The sequence below is a fragment of the Pyrus communis genome, chromosome 11 (assembly GCF_041283825.1).
Source record: "Pyrus communis isolate YQ-2024b chromosome 11, ASM4128382v1, whole genome shotgun sequence".
In the NCBI taxonomy this organism is placed as follows: Eukaryota; Viridiplantae; Streptophyta; class Magnoliopsida; order Rosales; family Rosaceae; genus Pyrus; species Pyrus communis.
Window position 1 is genome coordinate 10,198,843 of NC_142575.1, and position 21,093 is coordinate 10,219,935.

Consider the following 21,093-nt stretch of genomic DNA (forward strand, 5'->3'; position numbering starts at 1 on the left):
ATCCCAAGAAAACATATTTGCTAGCTCTTGGATCAAGCTTGTCATGGTGTATTGAAGCAACATGAACATAACAAGTACAACCAAAAATTTTCAAATGAGACAAGTCAATCTTTCTTCCTTCAGGGTGATTTTTTATCCAACACCCTACTAGGCAGTCTATTGATCAAATAGGTAGTAGAAAAGCACCCCTTGAGACCAAACCTTCTTGGTAACATTCATATGTAACATTAAGGCTTTAGTCTTCTCAAGTAAATCCCTATGCTTCCTCTCGGCCACTCCATTTTGTTGAGGAGTGCCAACACAACTTGTTTGATGAAATATCCCATGGGAACTTAAGTATTGAGACATGTTATTTGACATGTACTTAGTGCCATTGTTAGACCTTAAGGTGTGAATATGACAACCAAAATGAGTTGTTACAAGTTTATGAAAATCTTTAAACACATTCATGACTTCACTCTTGCACTTTAAAATGTATAACCAAGTAATCCTTGAATAATCATCCGCAAATGTTACAAAATATTTATAACCATCAAAACATTCAATTGTAGGTCCCCAGATATCTGAATGAACAAGTTCAAACAATTTACTAGCTTTAGACACTGAGGAATTGAAGGGTAACCTAGTAGATTTGGAGAAGTGACAAGTATCACACTCCAAACTACTTTTACACATTGTGGGAAACAAAATGGACAAAACATGGTTTGAGGGATGAGCAAGACGATGATGCCAAAGTAGTTATTCCTAAGAAGGGCTTGAGCTGACTTGAAGACTCTTAGGTTTTGGAAGATCTCTTGAAAGATAATACAACCCATTTAGGAAGAAACCTTCACCAATCTTCCTCTTGGTGACTATATCTTGAAAGATGACCTGATCAGAAGAAAAAAATGCATGACAATTTAGTTGTCTTGCGATTTTTCATACTGATAAAAGGTGAAATGGAAAGGAATAAACATACAAAGTTGTTGACTCTACTTGATCAGAGATCAACTTAATTTTCTCTTTTCCAACAATTGAGACACCCTTACCATTTACTACTGACACTTGTGAATAGTTTTTCATTTTTTCGAAGTCATGTAAATGTGAGATTTATTTGTCATATGGTATGTGGCTCCTGAGTCTATTATCCAATAATCTTGCACAAGACTAACATTTAAAGCAGTGGAGAAAGCTTTCAATATACCTGGAATCTGTTTACTTAAGCCTTCATGATCAGAATCAGTAAGAAACCCAGTAAATTTGCTCAGCAAGGCAGTAGGTTTTTCAATTTCAGTTCCAATTGTGTTCTCTAGATCTCCACTTCTTTGTCTTCCTTGTAAATAGACAGCAAACTCGTTGATCAAGTTCACTGGATTGGAAGTGAAGTCAAGCAAAACTTTACCTTGAGGAAGAAGAAGCAGCTAAAGCTACATGATTAGCTTTGTACAAGGGTGGTTGTGAGTTTCTCTGGAACCCCTTGTTCTTCTAGAAGTTTGGCTTGAGCTCAGGATGTAGAATCCAATATTTATCAATAGTGTGTCCACCATAGTTGCAATGTTTGCACTTCATGTCAAACCTTCTACCCTTGTCTCTTCTATCATCCGAGAACTTGTGGTTTGAAAAATATGCCTTAGACTCAAGTAAGCTATTTTTGGTTTCAAGATTCATCACTTTCCTTCGAGTTTCTTCACGTTGAATAATGGCACATACACTTGAGAAGAAAGGCAACTCACTGTCGGAATGTGACTAAGTAGATCTTCATAGTCTGAGCTAAGACTAGCCAAGAGTTGAAAAATCTTATCTTCTTCAGCTCTTTTCAAAAGCACGGAAACATCTGTGGTGTGAGGCCTGTATACATCAAGCTCATTTCACATACTCTTGATATCACCCAAGTGTTGAACAAAGCCTTACTTTCTTGTTGCAAACCTGCAAGCTCCCTTTTCAGTTGAAATATCCGACCAGCATTGTTTTGATTTCCATACATATCGCAGACATTTTTTCAGAGATGGGAAGAAGACTCTGAGTAGCTAAAGATCGCAGCTAGCTTCCTCTCCATGGAGTTGAGAAGCCACGACATGACAAGTTAATCCTTGCATAGCCATGTCTCATATAAATGCGATGAGATTTCAGGTGCCTAAATGGTTCCATTCATTTAACCATGCTTTGATCTTCCACCGAGAGCAAGTAAAACTGCTCGAGACCATGGAAGATAGTTAAACTCAATCAGCAAAACTGAACTGAGTCTTTGATTTGGATTAACTTCTACTTCGGTAGAATTTGAAGTGGGTGAAACACTAGAGCTCGCAGTGTCAGGACTGGGAGGATTTTCCTCATCCATTTGAACCAGCTATGGAAAACAAAGAGGTTAAAGAAGATATGCAGAGACAGGCCACTGTGGTCACTGCTCTGATACCATATTGAATTTCAAGCTTTGTATATTGATCATAAACTTTACAGGAGAGAGAACAAAGCTCTTACAAAGAGCCGAAGAACAAATTACAAATATAGTGGATATCAACCACTACCTACCACATGGTTTCTGCCATAAAGAACCGAACACAACAAGGGCTAAACAAATAACAATATACAAGCAAGGAAATCCCAAATTTTAGGGAGAAACATTGACAAAAAGAGAAGTATGGTTGAACAAGAAGTGAGATGACAAGATGGAAGGTTGTAGCTATCTCTTTAACCCATAATTTAGTTATAGTGATGATTACAACCCATACTTGTGATTTTGATCTATTCCAACAATGCATGTAACCGATAAGGAAATGATGACGGATTTCCTAACATCACCTACACTGGACAAGAGAAATGAGGCTGGACAAATTAAGAGCTAGGAGTCAGTGATGTGACCTACTTAAAGGATAGTGTATAGTTCAGGACTTACTTATACCGAGACTAATGACATTGCGTTGGACTTTAAATGCATCGAGTTGAAATGTTTTTATCCTGTTATTATTTGTCTAACTTTTCGATAATATTATCTGAACTATTTTCAGTTTACATCAAGTGGATTTGAACTCGGGTTTAAGAAAGCAGGCACAATGGCGTAGCCAACTGTCCTAAACCACTTTGCTAAACTTGCTCCTTATTTTTATATAAGTTGGACCATGTGCTAATAGTTGGCCTCACCTTAAAATTCACACTAAAAAGGTCTTGAAAGAGTCGTGAGTAGTCAAACATTCCTATCACCTAATGTAAATAATCAAATAATCATACAATTACATTAATGCACTCCTGAATCTGATCGTATATATCCTAAGAAAGTAATTTACAGCACAGATCATTCATTCACACTATTTTAAAGTTCCTAGTTGTATGGATTCTCCATTCATTCCTCCTCAACTGAAAAATCAGGCTCCGCTGGCTTCTGCAATGAGCCAACGACCCCAGAATGCTTATTGGCACCACGTCTGGTGCTTGCAGCGAGCCTTGCAGCGTAAGTAACCAAGTCCGACACAGGTGGAAGTTTTGCAGGCTCATTTTCTGTGTGGTTTTCTTTAGCCTTGAGTTCGGCTGCTTCCCTTCTTTTCTTACATCGACGCCATGCTGCCTGTATAAAACATGCAGACCATAATCTCCATTGATGTGAATAGAACCGGAACTTGTGTCTAAGTTGCTTGCTGTGAAGTCTTCTGAACTGGGATGCTACGAATTTCAAGTCCTCTGCTACTAGAGCAAATGCTTCTACTTCAGAGATGGATTTGACTGTGCGCGTTGAAGATGGCAGGATGACACTTGGACGAGGGTCCAAAGCCCATGTCAGCAGTTCCTCGCCACAGAAGTCACCCGGGCCAATACCGCATGAGTTGAAAAATCCAGTTCGACCACCATTTGTGGTGTAAGAATCAAGGTGGCCTCGAATTATGAAGAGCATTTCATTGACAGGGTCTCCTTCGCGGACTAGAAATGTGCCTTCGGTACACAAGGCAGGTTTAAGCCTCTCACATATTGCATCCAGCATCCTTTCATCCATTTGATCGAACAAAGGAACCTGTTCACCAAATAAAAAAAAAATACACAAAAATTCGTAATGGTTACAATTACGATTATGCAGTAGTATAAAAAAAATTTATTTGTAGTTACAGATTATCACTTACTCGTCGAACAAGGTCAAGGCAAAGGTGGCGCTTGATGTCCCTTCGAAGATCCATGGGTAGGCCTTTGAGAAGAGCTTCCTCATCAACTCCTCGAGTAGCCAACCACTTGTATTGATCATACTTCCGTACAGACTGTCTTAGCTCTGGAGGCAGTTGCCTATGACGCATCCATTGTTCTGTGTCAGTTCTCTTTATCCTCCACTCTTCTAGTCTCACAGTTGTGGATTGGAGGTATGTCTGCAATTATAAAGGGTGATCGAAACTTTAAAATATGAACTTCGAAAAATATAATGAGTTGTTTAGTAAAAGCCAATTTAAAGTACTGAGAAGTCACTGATCAACGACTTACTTGCATATTACCAATCAGCAATGCGAAGAGAACCAGACCAAGAGTCGCGATAATTATAGCAAACATTATCTCTCCAACGTAAGTACTTGTTGAAAGATTTTGTCCCAAAGAACTGCACAAATTTCAACTAAAATTACTTATCCAGAAAACCTAAGCTTTTCATGCACTAAACATTGTTAATCCCTTCGCAAACACATCTGATGAAGAAGATTTAAAAAAAGTTACAGATATAGGTTGCTCAAAATTCTACAAAGAACATAAGTTGGTAATCTACTTATCTTAAATTATCAATCAGAAATGAGTGAACGCACATCATAAACAGATATTTGTAGAAACAATAGCTTACCTGAGGTTTCTTAGACCCCACCAGAGACAGTAAAAGTATTTGTTGAAGAACGAAGAGGTTGTAACATCATATGTCACCGCATCACCATATATACCAAACTTATAATCATCTGGAGTACAGAGATTTGTGATATTACTCGACTGATACCAGGACTTCCTGTTAGGGTCTTGAGCCCAACGACAGTCAAAGTAATCATATCTGCAAGACGTATTTGCAAGACCACAAACACTTCTCCAACAAGATTCTTGCCGCTCAATTGAAAGAAGGTACCAACAAGCTCCTAAAACCTTTTCACAGAGAAAAATAAAAAATCAGCAAGGCACATCAGTTTTACATTTTGCTTACATATTTAATTGTTCAATGTACAAGAAAGGTGAGAAACCATCAAATGTCTGTTCGACAGTCAGGACGATGAGCGTGCCAGTTTAATTCAATACAAGAATAGGAATTGAGGAATTTTGATTTTGGTCGTTATAAGTAGAGTAATGACAGATGATCGTTTCAGGTTTCGACAAATCATTTAAGTCTTGGACCAAAAATAAACAATCTGTTTCCGAAATACTTTTAACTGCAACACATTTTGCAAAAACCATGTAGGTTTGTAATTATTCCTTCTTTTGTGTTTCTATATGCTGGAGAAAGATAAGGTTTAGTGAAAATCATTAGGTTTAGCCACTCGGTCTACCCATTCACTATATGCCATAAAGTGTTACTTGTGATCAAGCTGTAGATGCACAACTATCTATCTTTTTCAAAGTTCCGAAAAGAGAAGCAACAAGCTTTTTTATACTTACATGACTTGCCAACATGTATAGCATCAGATTATATGCAGCCCCTGCCCAAGCTGTCTCTGTCACAACGCCAGTGGCCTTAACTATTTGTGATGAGAGCGGATATATAAGAAAGAGCCTTGGTATGTATTGAAAGATTATGATGAATCGAAGGACGTTTTTTGTGTTTGTCACTGTCGAACCGCTAAGGGTTGGGATTACAATCCAAATCAGGACCTTAAAAAAAAAAAAAAAAAATTTAGGACTAAATTTAGTGCATATTAGATTTGTCTCAATAGGGCTAGTACAAGAAGTGTTCAAGTAACATACCTGAGGAAGGGGCAGGGCAGCAATGAGGTCTATCCAGAAATCCAGGCGTAGGTACCTCAATGCGATCTTTGAAGGTTCTATTACAAGCTCTCCTCTCCCAAATACACGAGAGGAAGGTGCAATATAAGCTTTACGAAAGTTAATAAAAATTTGGATTATGTAAAAAACATCAGCCACTGATCGAACAAATGTCAGAACAACTTCAAGTGGTTCTCCAATACTAATGCAGAATTCATCTCTCGCCGATGGCAAGTAAAAGAATAGAGGGTCCACGAACAAAGAAACTAAACAAGTTACTAAGAAAATCTTGTTCCAACGGCGAACAGTCTGTCCTCGAGGATCTAATATTTTCTTCTGCACTCTCTCATAGTCCTCGGAAAAGACCCTGGACAGAACTTTAGCCTTTAACGATTTTCCAGTCTTCCGGGACACCTCCTTTTCGAAGGGCTCTGCTACTTGTGCCCCATCAATCTTATACTTAAGCTTTGCCACACCAACCCCATTGACTGAAGGTAGCTTTGCTAGTTCAACATCATCTTGAAATCTGAAAATTTCAAAATTCATATGTGAATGAAAAAAATTTTAAAAAAAATTAGAAGCCAGCTTATCATGCTAAGATCTATGATTAGACTACAAAACTCATAACAAAAACAGAAATCCAATTGCAAAATATCGTTTAGAACACAATAACGTAAACTAAGATGACCTAAAATAATATTTGCTTGAAACCGAAACAGAAATCGGAAAAAAGATGTACCTTATAGATTTTGAATTACCATAACCCATGATAATCTTCTAAGAATACCACTTTGTCTTCAGTTAACAGAATTAATCTGTAGTAAAACACACTGGATAATCGAACATATATTAGGCCATGAATCAACTGTATCCAAATATCAAGGCTCTTCAAAATAAAAACCGAAAATGACACGGCATGAACTCAAAGCCACAAGAACAGGGAAGATGTTGCAGCCATGGAAACTCATTCACCAGGAATCATGTGAAACATGTGAAATAAAGATGTCAACTTGGAGATGAAGCTGTAAAGACTCTAACCCCCAAAGTGCAAGTCAAACATGTGACTTATACTGCATTCAGATTTTTGTGCATACGCATTGAGGAGGGGAAAAAAAGATTATTCTATGATTAATAAAAAATAAAAATAATTAGGCCTCCTAAAATTCCTTTATAAATATTGTGTTGAAGCAATTGAATGTGTCAGAATTGTAGAGCGCCCTGAACTTGCAAAAACTAAATAGAAATATTAAACCAAAATAAATTAAAACAAGTAAATACAGTTGAAAACTAAACACCCTATCAATATTCAAATCAAGATTAAATAAATAAATAAATGCAACAGGTTCAGCATTCTGGGAATCTGGCAAATAATTTTTACTAAAATATTATGCAAAACTAAAACTCACAAGAATCTTGAGAGAGAGAGAGAGAGAAACTTACAAGCTTTTCTGTCTTCCATGGCCAAGCTTCAATAAACTATGAAATCACTCTTTCAGGATTCTTACCGATTTCAGCTCAAAACCCAATTGGTATTACTCCAAAAAAAATATTGGGCAAAGAAAATAATAAGAAATGAGCTCAAAAATGGAAAATCTAAAATATGGGTGCTGAGTTTTTAGACTTGAAAAGCCCCAGCGTTGTTCTTCCCGCATAGAATACTTTTGGAATTTTGAGAAAATGACTGAAGTATTAACCTATTTAAGCAAAGAAATAATTATTTTAATTTTCATTAGCGTATTGGATTCCAAAATATAAAAATAGGGTTAGTAGTATATTTTCCATTGCCAATGGATACAAGACAGCCAGAGATCAAGAGAAGGTTGAGAAAAGACAGGAAGATGCTTCCGTTGCCTTGTTTATGCAATTTTGTTTTTAATCTAATGGTCAGATGTTGCTGTAGTTTTACTATATTATTACTCGTCTTTTTTGTAAAGATCCCGGGAGGAGTTGACTACGCTAGATATGCATGCTTTTGGAATCTTGACACGTGTTCTTCCTGTGTCTTGTAGCGTGGTTTTTAAGTTGGGATTGAGGGGAGTATTTACCTTTAGACCGTTGAATATGTTATTAAACTCCTAATCTGAATTATTTAGATGAGATTGTGAATATACAATTGCATGATTTGGGAAATACTTTAAAATGAGATAATTTCTTAATCTTAGAACAGAAATAGAACAAACCGGTCATGCACAAGCCATGCACACCATGCACAAAACTGAAATTACTAAAATACCCACATAAATACTACAAATCATCAGCCCATTGCATCAATGTTCTCATTTGGAAGAGAGGATGTCGAAGAGCTCTGTGAGTTCTGGGTTTCTGAGTTGAGCTCTGATTTCGAAGAGAGGGAAGTCCAAAGAGAGGCGAGAAGAGCTGGGTTTTAGGTTGACCTCATACCTTTGATTTCGAGGAAAGGGATGGGAGAGAAAGGTGAAAAGAGTGAGCTGGGTTTTGCACCATATTTTCTATTTTGGCTGGAAAGTTCCATTTTTTTCCCGACGACTAAAGGTTTGGCAGACATAGCAAAGTAGGGTGTTTAGTTTCAAGTTCCTTCATCAATGATTTATAGAATAAATGAGTTGTTTGTAAGATGAATTAATACTTAGAAGTTAAATTAGGGTTTGTGTTTCATGTTAGGGCATATGGGTTGTGGAATAAATTTCAAGTTTGGATGTGCTACAAAACTAGGATGGAATAATTTCTAGTTAAGTGTTCAATTGCAGAAATTTGTGAAAATTTTTCTATAATGTGCATGTGTTGTGCATATGGTGTGCATGTCTACATCTTAATATAAGAAGCGAGACTATTCACTAGTTATGATGCACGTATGTTGTGCCCTGAAATTTAGCGAGTATGACCACAACCTAGTTGGCTTCAGTGAACGAAATGAAGAAAAAATTTAGAGGACATTAAGGGTCATGCGTGTCCATGAAATAACGACAATGAGCATCATGGCTTCCACGTGCACGGTTAAGCGGTGGTTGATATACATAACAAGACTTTTCAAACTGCCACTATAACCTTATATACGTAACAATTATGTTTTAATTGTATCCACTATACCAATATGTTGCCGTTTAAGTTTCTCTCATTCTGTGCATATCATGTGCATGTATTGTACATATCATGTGCATGTGGTGTGCATATATTGTATATGGTGCAATTTACATCTTTGATACTCTTCGCATTAACGTAACTTGCTACTTTTTCCTTTGATTCAAAGGTAGGCCCTGTAAATATGAAAAAAGCGAAGGAGTTCGTGAAACAATTTCCTTTGATTTAGTTGGGTTCTTTCGTGCCCATGCAAGCTGCAATTTTCAAATCTTTGAAATATTTGAACCCAATCAAATTTGATACCAAATTCAAACTAATGAATCTTAGATTCTTTATATAAAGTTTAGGGTCATTTTTCTAATTTCGAAGAGAGAGCTGTGAGCTATAGGTTTTTGGATTGAGCTCAGATCTATGAGTATAACATGCGCATGTCGTGTACATACAGTGTATGAGCGAACTTAATACGAAAAGAACGAACGAGTACGCGAAACAATTTCGTCCATATCCTTCTCTTTTCCTTCTTTCCACTCTAATTTCTCTCTTTTCCCTCAAATTTATCTCTTCTCCAAAAGGCAACTAACCTTTAATACATTTTTTTTTTTTCATTTAATTGCAACAAAAACCAAAACCTATTTTAGTGCTTGTAAATTTGGATCGAGAGAGGGAGCAAAGGGAGGGAGAGGACAGAAGAAATGAAAACCCACATATAAATAAGAGAAATGATAAAATAAATAAATAATCAAACATCAAAATTTGAGGATTTGAGTCTCCTCCAAGAAACACTAAACCAATCACTTCAACTCCAAAAATCCATCAATCAAAAAGTAAAATTAAGCAAACCCAGTTCACAAAACCTACAAATGAAAAGGTAAAAAATCGAAGAAGATGGATGGGTTAGAGAAAGAGCTCTTGTGCATATTCGAAATGTTGAGAGAGAGAAAGAAAGAGAGAGAGCTTGGATGAAGAAGATGGGTGGGTTAAGGTTCTTTGAACTGAATTGGGCGAGAGAGATTCTCTCTCTCTCTCCTCTCTGTTTCTCTCTCTACAAAATGAGAAATGAGGGTTGGAATTTCTACACAACCGATTTATATGGGAGGACAATTTGGTCATTTCAAGGTGTAAGAAAAATTATATTTATGTCCGATTATTGTGCATAACGTGTGCATATTAAAAATGTCCTATTTATGTCCTAAGATTAAGAAATTATCCTATATCTGGGTATTTCCTATTAATTTAACATAACAAGTTGAGCTTTGTACAATAACAATGGACGGAGAAAAAGGAACTGATTACACTTTGAACTCCTTGGTTCAAGACTAGTAACAGTTTGATTCGCATATTTTAAAGACAAAATTAATAACCCTTAAAAGTTATAAGTTGTTACAACCTTTATTTGTTTGTTCATCTAATTATCAAGGTAACGGTATTTTTAGACGTCGTTACGTGAAAATCAATGAGGGTGTTTTTAATGACTTGAGCTCAAGATTGGTGAGTCACATGATTCATTTGTGAACAATTTATACATCTAGGAGGTTAGAGTTTTCTTTGACAAAAAGTTCATATTGTTTGTATTTATGGCATTCATGAATCCACGTGCCAAAAATTAGCGCCAGTAAAAGTAAAAAATAAGTTCAACGAGTGTCACATCATAAAATAGGAGTTAACTTGATAGTTAACCCGGCAAAGAGTCCAATAGTCTAATAATTTGTAGCTTTAAGAATAGATGTTGCCAATTTCAAAAAGATACAATCAAACTGTTGCTGATCACATATCACATAGATGCAACATATGAATGTGGAGAAATTTTAATTCGAAATATCGAGAATTAATCCATAGCAATCGAGTTAAGAGTATTCATGGAGAAACAAAATAATTGTTAAGAGTATTCATGGAGAAAAAAAAAATATTTAATTGTTACTGTCATTGTATTTTCTAATTATGAAAAAGATCTTAAGTTCGATTCTAATGCACTATCTGCTATGGAAAAAACATGAAATAAAAGTCTCTATGACTAAATCAAGTGAGTATTGAAAAACCTCATGGATGTCTCACCATAGTCTAAAAAGAAAAATAGAAATGCACTTCAAATTTCATTTATGTTTGCATTCAACAACACACAACTTTATCCAAGAGTTGTATTAGTACCAATTGCCAGCTTGTTTGACAATAAAGAGAAAAACCCTCCACTTCTTAGTGCTCTATGAATCTATATTTTCTTGTATATATTTGTCCCATGGCCCACGCGGCATTACGTACGGCACCGAAATATTTAAGATTTGAGGTTGGAATGAGGATTTTCTTTCAATTCTCTTTACCAGGATTTTGGAAATCTTTCAATTATATCTGTTTATTATACATTGTTTGATCAGTTTTCGTCAAGAATTATTATATTTTATTTTAAATAAAAATTTTACAATGATTTCTACTGCATGATAAACAATAAACGAATATGCTTAAAGGATCTTTAATATCTTTACAAACAATATCCGAAGTGGATGCTCATTCTTAAGGTTGATGAATATATGGCCCCCTTGACCCACTTGACGGTGACCCATTTATTGACTTTTTGACATTCGGCTTTCAATTTTATGAACTTGGACTAAATCAATTCAAAGAATCCGCCCTTAATTTCTACATTGTGAGGAAAAAAGTTGAGGCTTCGATGGCTTTGTGTGTCCTTTACGGGAGCAACTTGTATGAGATGCGTATATAGTCAAATTAACATTTTGTGGAATCATACAAAGATAACAAACAAAAAAAATTATATTATTTGTAAAAAATCCCACTATAACAGTGTATTTTTACCATATGCAAGTCCTTGTCTTTACGTGCCCAGCCACCAACCACAATTGACTTTGGCACTTTTGTTAATTTTTCAGGCTATATCAATCCCATCAATTATATATAGTTAATCAGTATTGCTTTATTTTTATTTTGTTTTTTATTATTATTTTTTTTGCTTTATTTTTATTATTATTATTTTTTGTTTTGTTTTGTTTTAACTAGTTAAGAAAATAAGATTGACTCTAGGGAAAGAGAACTGCATTTGGGTTTGGTTGGTGGTACAAATACGTACGTACTCGACTCGTCTCTAAATCCTAAACCCTCATCCATTTATAGTATGGAATGAAAGTAACAGATGGTCAGAAGCCGCAACGAAACTACCATAGGAAAGCCCATACCTGTTAGCAACATAGAAAGAAATCTATTCCTGGATAGCAATAGTAGTGGTCAAGTTCTAGTAATTAAGCCCAAAAATCAAGGGTATGTATTGAGGAAAACCGCCCCTGTTACTTATTGAGTGGATAACTAGGGTTTAAGGCAGACACTGATTTAGGCAAATTGATTTGAGCAATATGCTCCATCACCACCCCCCCCCCCCCCCCCCCCCCCCCCCCCCCCCCAAAAGGACCAAACCAAAAACCTTTCTTCCTCGCGTTGCAGTGATCAAGTCTTTGATAAAAATCAAAGATGATTAGTAAAGATGATACTCCTCGCCACAAATGATGGTCAAATATCTACATCAATCTCTAGGAAATTGGCTTGCCTCATATATTACAAGATACAACCTTTCTCGGTAAGCAAGTTTTTGTTCCAACATCACGCGTGCTTGACCATCCAATATCCTTCAACAATACTTGGAATTAACTTTAATTTTGCATTGCAAAACATGTCACTTCCATTCACAAACTTAGCCTTTGACAAAATAAGATAACACAAACACACATCTAGTATTATAATATCGTAAGGTGTATTTTCATGTGGATAATAAATAATATATATAAGTGATCGATATATGTAAATTTCACTCGTACCTACTTAAGGCAAAAGAAATAATATACGTTTTTACACAGTGTAGTACCGTTAAGTTTCACAAACAGTGTAGTAAGTTTCATAAACAGTGTAGTACCGTAGTACCATTAAGTTTCATAAATAATGTAGTACCGTTAAGGTTCATAAACAGTGTAGTATTGTTAAGTTTCATAAACAATGTCATAAGTTTCATAAATAGTGTTGTACTGTTAAGTTTTATAAACAGTGTAGTAAGTTTCATAAATAGTATGTGTGAGGACGCACGGGTCTTGAGCGCTAGTTTTATTTTTTAATTTTTTTTTAAATATTAAAATTATGTCTTTTTCATTAAAATTTAAGTTCTTTTATCCTTTTTATTCAAATTTAAGAGTTTTTCATTAAAATTTAAGTCTTTTTTATTAAATAAAGTTATAACATGATTTTTAGTTAAAATAAATTTAGTCCAAACTCTTTTCATAAAAATTTCCTTAGAACTATGCTAAAAATATTTTTATTTTTTCAGTCGTTTTTCAGGTTTTAAATCACCACAGCATAACTCGATAATTAAATTTAATATTAAATATAAATGGGTAGAAGCGCGAGACCAGGTTACTATTATTGAGCCAATGGTAAGTGGAAAGGCGGATATCAGGCCAGCCCACAACTTGGCCACGTCTTCCTGTCCTTGACTGTATATTATACATTGCGGGAGGGGTATATTCATAAATTCAAACAACTCTTTGGGTTAATTTAAAAAGGTAAAAATATTTGTTTAATGACGGATGAACAATTCCTTAATAAATAATAAATAAATAAAAATAAGATTATCAAGACTAATCCGACAAGCCAGCTAGATCTCGACCCCTCCCACATGCTGGCATGTAGCAGAAGGCCCTGCACCTTACCACCCAACATTGGAATTAAACATGCTTTTGTTTTTATTTTTAATAAATTAAGATGTATTTATTATTTAATTTCATGTGGCCAATCGTGATTTCGGTATTAACCGACAATGATAAATGATAAATATGTCTATGGATCTTGCGAACATTGAAAGTACAGTAAGTACAAATTTGAAAAAGTATGGGACTACAATAAAGCAAGTTATGTTAATATTTGCTCTTATTTGTTTATTTTCTTGGGATAGATGATGAGATTAGTTAATCCATCACATTGATGTGTTTAAAGCTAGCTAATAAGGTGCATCAAATCATTATTAAAATATGTTAGCACATGCATGACACTATCACACTAATTAAGTCGCGTTAAGGAACTCAAGGGACTAATAGTTTAAGGGATTATGAACACTTATTATTAGGTAAGTCGCGTTAAGGAACGCGAGGGACTAATAGTTCAAGGGATTATGAACACTTATTATTAGGGATGTAATATCTACACATCCTATTTTATTTCTCACACATCTTTTGAATTTTTGACCGTCAGATCGGATGAATTGAAGAAGATCAACGAACAGAAACTATCAAAGGGTGTGTGAGAAGTAAAATACCCTGTTATTATACCTAATCACGGTTTAAGTTTCACACCTCTTGATATCACTTGTATAAAAACTTATTAAAGAAAAAATCTAGCTTAAAGGGATAAGGGTGCATTACTGCATTATTATATGGTTTGACCTATCTCTTTTTCGGTAATTCATATGGTTTCAAATTTTGTACCAAATTAAACAGAAACCAGGTGAGTATTGGACACCAATGAATCTGAATTTTGTGTCAAATATAACTTACATGTAATATTGCTGACATGTAAAATATTTATTATGAAAGTCTGATGTAGAAAATGTCAAGGGACGTACATCAAAAATTAAAAATCAATGAGGTTTGAGTCAATGAATATTAGTGGTTAAGAACCAAAACCGAATTTCTCAGTTCAAAAACGCGGTTAGGTTCATTTAAAACATCTTTCATGTATATGTGTCACTCGAATAAAAATGTACTTTTTGATTAAGAGGTTTAAATCAAGAGCTACATCCATGTTTTTGGTTTTTTTTTTTTTTTAACAAACGATATTATCTACACTTAGGGGGTGGGATGTGGGTTAAGCTCCATACACTTAGGAGCTGGGCTAGTCATGATAATGTGGTTCAAATTCGTCTTTGGCGAGAATCAAACATAAAGCTTCTCATGTATAAGTGAAAAGAAATACTACTAAATCGTAGTACTAAGGTACAAAGATACATCCATATTAGAATGGTTGCTTATCCAATTCCGAAGGTTATCCTTGTAGAGGAACTAACATACTAATATCATAATTTTCCCTTAATCATTATTTTAGTTATTTCTACTTTTGTCCGTTTTGTTAAAAGAGATATCAAGCTTGAGTCCCTTTCTTATAATATAAAAGAAAGACACATTGACTTTATTTATGGATTGATAAAGCAATAATCTATTCATTGCACAAATCAAAATACTAGCATCGGAAGTCGTCGTGTTTTCTTGATCATCTAGTAATTAATGATACATGATCATACACTATGGAATTTAATATAAAAAAAATTGAAAATAAAACATTAAAAGCGTATCTATTTATTTCCCGCTCTTGATTCAAACCCCTAAATTAGTGATCATATATTTTTTGATCACCAAATGACGAAGAGAACATTTTGACGGTGACCGTGAACAAGCCTTGTGCTTACATTAATCAATCATAACTACTCATTGGGTGTACATGTCCTTCATGTTGGAATGCCCATTCGTTAATGAACAGACTGGAACTGAACAGCAATGGACCCCAAACAAAGGACTGGAGTCTCCACCGCAGACGTGTGCCCGACCCGCTGGAACTGAAGAACCAATATAACATAAAACATGCACGGTTAATCGTTTATCTTTTTGCTTGAGATTTTGTTTAAAGTGATCAGTATTTAAGCGGATATTTCATATGGTTACTCGACATGTCATAGAATAAGTATAGGGTCATAAAAAAACATATCATTTCTCCACTTATTTTATGACATATGGAGTATCGCTTGAATACCCAACACTTGAAAAAATCTCTCCGGCCCTTAATTTTCAACCACAAAATCTTCATTTTTTTTTCAATTGTTGCATAATAATTTGTACTAAATTATTGGATTGGGTCACTGGTTTTGTAACAATAAGTGCAAACTAAAGTTTTTGTTGATTTAAATTCCGATGAGGAAGCAATTGATCAATCAGATACTGGTTTTGTTTTGGGCTGTTGGAAGTATAGGGTTTTGTAACGCCTTTAGTAAACCCAACATAAAGAGGGAGTTGTTAGACATGCCTTCCAGTTCTCCCTACTGAAAGAGAGAGGAGTGCTTGATGACAATTTTTTCGATGTCAAGAATTTAAGACATGTTTGGAGAAAAAAGGGAGAAAAGATATGTAGTAAAGGTCAAATTTAGGATTACTGAACAATTTTGCTTGCAACTTACAAGCAAAACTAACGATAAAAAATCGACAAAAAATTATCCAACTCTTCCAAGATAGAGAATCAAGTCCTTGCAAAGTTGCAAGCCTCCATTCTTCCAAGGTAGAATTACCGGTTACATCCCTCCACGCATGCCCTCATGTTTCTTCCAAGGTCGAATTAGTCCCTTTCAAGCATGCCCTCATGATCACCGCAAGCTTTGCACAGGCATCCAGGCATATTTGCATTCCCTACTTGCAAAAACTATGTTAGTATCGTAAGCTGCATCCATCTTTGTCAAACCGTATCAGAAATATGTTACCCCTCAGACTGGCCTATTGAAATGAGCTTCCTACGGATTTTAGTGTATTCCGAGGATATTAGTGAATCAAGTGTCAAAGAGTTGCGTGAAATCGACCTAGAAAACATATTTTGACAGTATAACCACCCCGTTGACAAGAGTTTTGTCAACTAAAAATATCGAAACTGACATGTAGCATGCAACAGCCAACCAAACAAGATCTTAAAGATGAACTTGCATGATTGCTTAGTGCTACTTTTTACCATTCTCCCAGCTAGAAATAACGATCAGAAGTTCTTTGATCAAACAACATATGATACTACAAAGAATAAATCAGCTATCTGTCGTACCTCATTCACTTTTGGGGTTGACCATTCCCCAGTAATAGTTAGTTGAGTGACCTCGTAGCGAGAAGGCATACAAGTCAGCATTAAGCTTCCATCTTGGTAGCTTTCCTCCTCCAAAATAGGATCGATGACAAGGTTCTTTCCGAGACAAGACTGAACACCAAAAACAGAATAACCATAAGTGACGACAATCGAAGTGGACGGAAACAACTTTGATATGGACGTCACTACAACACACTTCATTTGTAAACCTAAAGACAAACCTATGAACTTCCATAAATTTGTGCTAAATGACAGCTGATAGCACAACATACTATTTACAGCCTCCGTGCCATAAACATTTTAGTGGCAAATTATTTTTCTTACACGCATGAGTGTAAGAGTCAGTTTAGCAGACTTCAAACCGTCTAGTACCAGAAAGAAGAAAACATCTTCCAAGAAACCAAGAAATTAATGCTTAATAAGGCCAAGGTATATACTCGCCAGCAATTTAGTATGTTAGATATCTAACAAAGTGACAGATGCCAACTTGATATTTAAGCAGATAATGCCATAAATATAAATCATAAGAATTCTTCTCCAAAATAAATACTTACAGTACTGTACTATATGAACATAAACAAAAGGGGAAAACTTAGCAGTAATCTTGCTATTTAGTGGAATAGCCATAAGAATAGAATAAATACAAAGTGATGATCAGGGATCGAATTTTGTGATCAGTACTGTGCCACGTGCTCAAGTTTTACAATTCTCAATTCTTCCATATTCTGTACCGGGCAATTTGTGCATAAATATGATGATTGCGCAATAGTAAATGAAATTAAAAATAAAAACAAATGTTGAGCAAGGTAAGAGATTCAGTAACAAAATATTTTTGATTTAAACTTGATTATGAAGAAAAAGTATAGAAGGCCCCATGTCTAGGCCAGGTGCATACCACAGAAACCGAAGCAACAAGGTCATACATCATTATCCCAGCATCTGCTAGGGCAAGGCTAGCACATGATATGATTACAGGAAAATCACCTGCAACCAAAATGAAAAAGCTTATAATCATGCACAACAAACTGAACGGCACAAATGAAGACACAACCAAATGATCAGTGGCAGAAATGCACCGATGATATAACAACGTAAAAATCATTCTTATATCTCGATTCTGGTCGCAAATGACCTGTCTATAATTCTAATTGCTTATCAATTATACATCTTTATCAACATAATGACACTATCAAACTCATACAAGCAGTCAATTACATGTCAGCTCGTGAGCTAAGTAAGAGGTAATTTCAAACAATTATAATTTTTCCCCAAGCAAAAACCTTAGTGTGCCAAACTTGAGTCCAAGGCACTGAAAACCGCAAGTCATGGCCAGCACCTTTACATTCAAATGGTGAGATTCTTTTATGTAGGAGAAATAAACAAAAAAAAGTACACGCATTCAGAAGTTTACATGTTATTGACATACACATAAACATCTACATTGACGTAGCAGGAGTATAATCTTATTTGTTCCACTTCAAATTCTCTACTCTGTTATTTCTGTTCATTCCTTTTCTACATATTAATTATAATTTGTCCTCAACCTAAACATACAATGGCAGAAAGAACAGAAGTTTAAATGTTAAAAACCAATCGAAAACTTACTGCCTCCAGATTCCAACACCAATGCAAAAACATCCACAGTAGTCTTGGGGAAAGTTTCCAATATTATTGCACCCTCTAAAGCTTTATGAAGCATTGAAGAAAATTCTTTGTGGTCCGACCCCTAGAAAATCAGGAGTTCAAATATTAGTAAAGTGGTTTAAAAAAGAGTGGTTGAAAAGAGGATTAGAAGATACATTAACACAAACATATATACCTGTCCACGAACTGGGGTAGCAAAAGTTGTATAGCTGACATCGCAATTTAAGCGTCCTATATCACTGTACATCATTGCCTTCTTACTCTCTCTTGGCCCAAATCTAAACCAACCAAGACAAATAAAATATCACACACGATTCATCGTCTCTCTTTGCATTTTAAATCATATCGTGTTGCACTTACTCTCATGAAAAAAAAGAAGTAAAAACAGTGAACTTATGATAGAAATGTAATTAGTAGAGCTAAAAGCCAGCCAGATTATGTATTTATAAATTAGATACACTCACACAGAAACAATGACCTTGGTATTTCCAAACTCTGCATAAGCTGATCCTGAAGCACAATTTACAGCACCAGTCTTGAAAACTGTAGATTACCAACTTGTTAGAGGAGTCCTATTCTGTTTCTCTCCTAATCCACATGACTCGGGCAGACTACACATGCGCTTGTCGTAGCTTCAGCAAATCAAACAGGCATCCATCCCACATTACATCAAATTCAAACATGTCAAAAAATTTCATGTCTTTCAAGGTAGCCAACATACATTTGTACCTCCCCATTCAGTCAAAGAACCGAAGAGTATTTGGAACCCCGAAAATGGATTAACACGAATGAATATCACAACCAATCAATACAACAGAGCCAACAAAATCCCAACAGCATCGAGCAGTATACCGAAAGAAAGAAGACACTGTACAGATTGATTATTCAAGTTAAACCAAACTAAACCACATTCATTAAAAAGTAAAATCCCGCTTAAGCTGATTAACCAATTCAATAACTCCATATTTGGACATGCAAAAGCAATAAAACAACAACAACCCACAACAGAAAATCCATGAAAATCATCCACAAAATTAAAAATAAACGAGTAAAGGAATTAAGTTTATGTGAAAAAAAGGGGGAAGTAATAAAAGGCTTACATGCAGGTCGGCATTGGTGGAATTCACGGCCGTCGGAGCGGACCCAATCAACGTCGTCGTTTCCGAAAATTAGGGATTTGGTCTTCTGGGTCGTCGGAGACGGCGCGTAAGTGCTTGGGGTTGCTCCTCCTTTCCCGGCCATTCTCGTGTTACTGTGCGCGCTGCCACTTCGAGCCTTTTCGTTTGTCCTTCTCCTCAAACGGTACGTTTTGATCTCTGTGGTTGGTTTACCAGTGGGTGGGTCGGACTTTGCCCCTGTTTATTACTCTTTAGGGCTTTTATTAAGGCCTATTAGAGGAATTGAATATGCACCTAAACCTGCGGTTTTTCTTCGGGGCAACCCAAGACACCTGACGTAGGGTTCATCAAGTTCACAGCCATGCCCACCCACGAATGATGCCACCCACACCCACACACACTCTCTCATTCCCCACAACTCTTTCTGGTAATATTTTTGCTTACTACCCTCAAGTGATTGTAAGTTCAATATCACCACTCTATCTATAATTGTTCAATGAGTTTAAATTTTGAGATCAGTGTAGTAAATAGACACAAATCTCAAAATTTAAACTCAACCATAAAGAATAAATAGGACGGTGAACATTACCACTACTTGAACGTAGTAAGCAAAAATGCACTTCTCTCACCCACCCCCACACCGCCCCCCCCCGCGGGAACCCCCCCCCCCCCCCCCCCCCCCCAAAAACCAGTGATGTAACCTAAGCAACCCCATATTCTCAAACGGCTGCCCATTCGCCTAAACGCAAAGTCTACAATCATTTGCAAGTTGCAGCCAATCCAATCGCCACTATTTTTTTAGGCAGTTGGGGTTGGCTGATGGATGGTTATGTGACATTCAAATCTAACTGTCATTAATCTGTCATTAATTGGTACCAAAGAGTGCGTTTATTTCACCTTCTTAGGTGAGAGTGTGTGAACTTCGGGACTCATTAAGCAATCTCTAATAAAGAAGGTTAAAGGTTCAAAAGTAAAAAAAAATGGCCTAATTTGTCAAAAAATTCATCTTCAACTAATGGCTGAACTATAATTCTATAGAGCCCACTAGGCTATTATTTGGCCAAATAGGCATCAAGCTAGCCAAATGTAACCCTCTGGTGCCTAGCTTCTTAGTTGCAATAATTGATTCAAACTCAACGGCTAGATTTGAAAGCATCCAATAATAGTTTAATTAAATGAACCAATAAATTTAAAATATAAAGTTAAAATAGTAAATTATCAACGGGGCTATGTTTAGTCCTTTCAGTTGGAAACAGTATATGAATATGACCTGACATTGTTCATTTAAAAATAATTTTTTACAGGATTACAATCTACACAAATATTCTTAAAAAATTAGACCCTCTAATTCGATCTCCAAAGATGTTTGAATGTACAAAGTGTATGTTTTATCAAGGATGTAGAGGATTGATTTAATCAAATGAGTTCACAAAGTATGTTTTGTGATGAACTACCATTTTTTTTTTTTTTTTGTGGTATCCAAACTATTGTCACAAAAGGCAAG

The 21,093-nt window shown here is 35.7% G+C and overlaps 2 protein-coding genes across 2 annotated transcripts; both read right to left on the reverse strand.

Annotated features, from left to right (window-relative positions):
* Positions 1-3,157: 3,157 nt before the first annotated feature.
* LOC137742196 (protein CNGC15b) lies at positions 3,158-7,777 on the reverse strand. The gene is made up of 8 exons (XM_068481988.2): positions 7,339-7,777; positions 6,638-6,728; positions 5,881-6,424; positions 5,575-5,787; positions 4,781-5,067; positions 4,435-4,546; positions 4,086-4,322; positions 3,158-3,979 (listed from the first exon to the last, which is right to left on the reverse strand). The coding sequence occupies exons 2-8, from the start codon at positions 6,664-6,666 to the stop codon at positions 3,317-3,319; spliced, it is 2,085 nt and encodes a 694-aa protein (XP_068338089.2). The 5' UTR covers positions 6,667-6,728; positions 7,339-7,777; the 3' UTR covers positions 3,158-3,316.
* An 8,334-nt stretch (positions 7,778-16,111) lies between these two features.
* Positions 16,112-19,834, reverse strand: LOC137743399 (exosome complex component RRP41-like). The gene is made up of 7 exons (XM_068483282.2): positions 19,572-19,834; positions 18,936-19,014; positions 18,647-18,749; positions 18,433-18,553; positions 17,723-17,811; positions 16,789-16,938; positions 16,112-16,388 (listed from the first exon to the last, which is right to left on the reverse strand). Exons 1-7 carry the CDS (start codon positions 19,711-19,713, stop codon positions 16,296-16,298), a joined length of 777 nt encoding a protein of 258 aa, XP_068339383.1. The 5' UTR covers positions 19,714-19,834; the 3' UTR covers positions 16,112-16,295.
* Positions 19,835-21,093: the final 1,259 nt, after the last annotated feature.

What these genes read in the sequence shown, in the direction of transcription:
- LOC137742196 (XM_068481988.2), bottom strand. Translation starts at nt 6,666, where the DNA reads ATGGGTTATGGTAATTCAAAATCTATAAG. An exon ending in GGTAATTCAAAATCTATAAG is followed by an intron (nt 6,425 to 6,637) that starts GTACATCTTTTT and finishes TGAAATTTTCAG; the next exon opens with ATTTCAAGATGATGTTGAAC. An exon ending in CTGCCCTGCCCCTTCCTCAG is followed by an intron (nt 5,788 to 5,880) that starts GTATGTTACTTG and finishes TTTTTTTTTAAG; the next exon opens with GTCCTGATTTGGATTGTAAT.
- LOC137743399 (XM_068483282.2), bottom strand. Translation starts at nt 19,713, where the DNA reads ATGGCCGGGAAAGGAGGAGCAACCCCAAGCACTTACGCGCCGTCTCCG. An exon ending in ACCAAGGTCATTGTTTCTGT is followed by an intron (nt 18,750 to 18,935) that starts GTGAGTGTATCT and finishes TGGTTGGTTTAG; the next exon opens with ATTTGGGCCAAGAGAGAGTA. An exon ending in GGTGTTGGAATCTGGAGGCA is followed by an intron (nt 17,812 to 18,432) that starts GTAAGTTTTCGA and finishes TTTTGGTTGCAG; the next exon opens with GTGATTTTCCTGTAATCATA.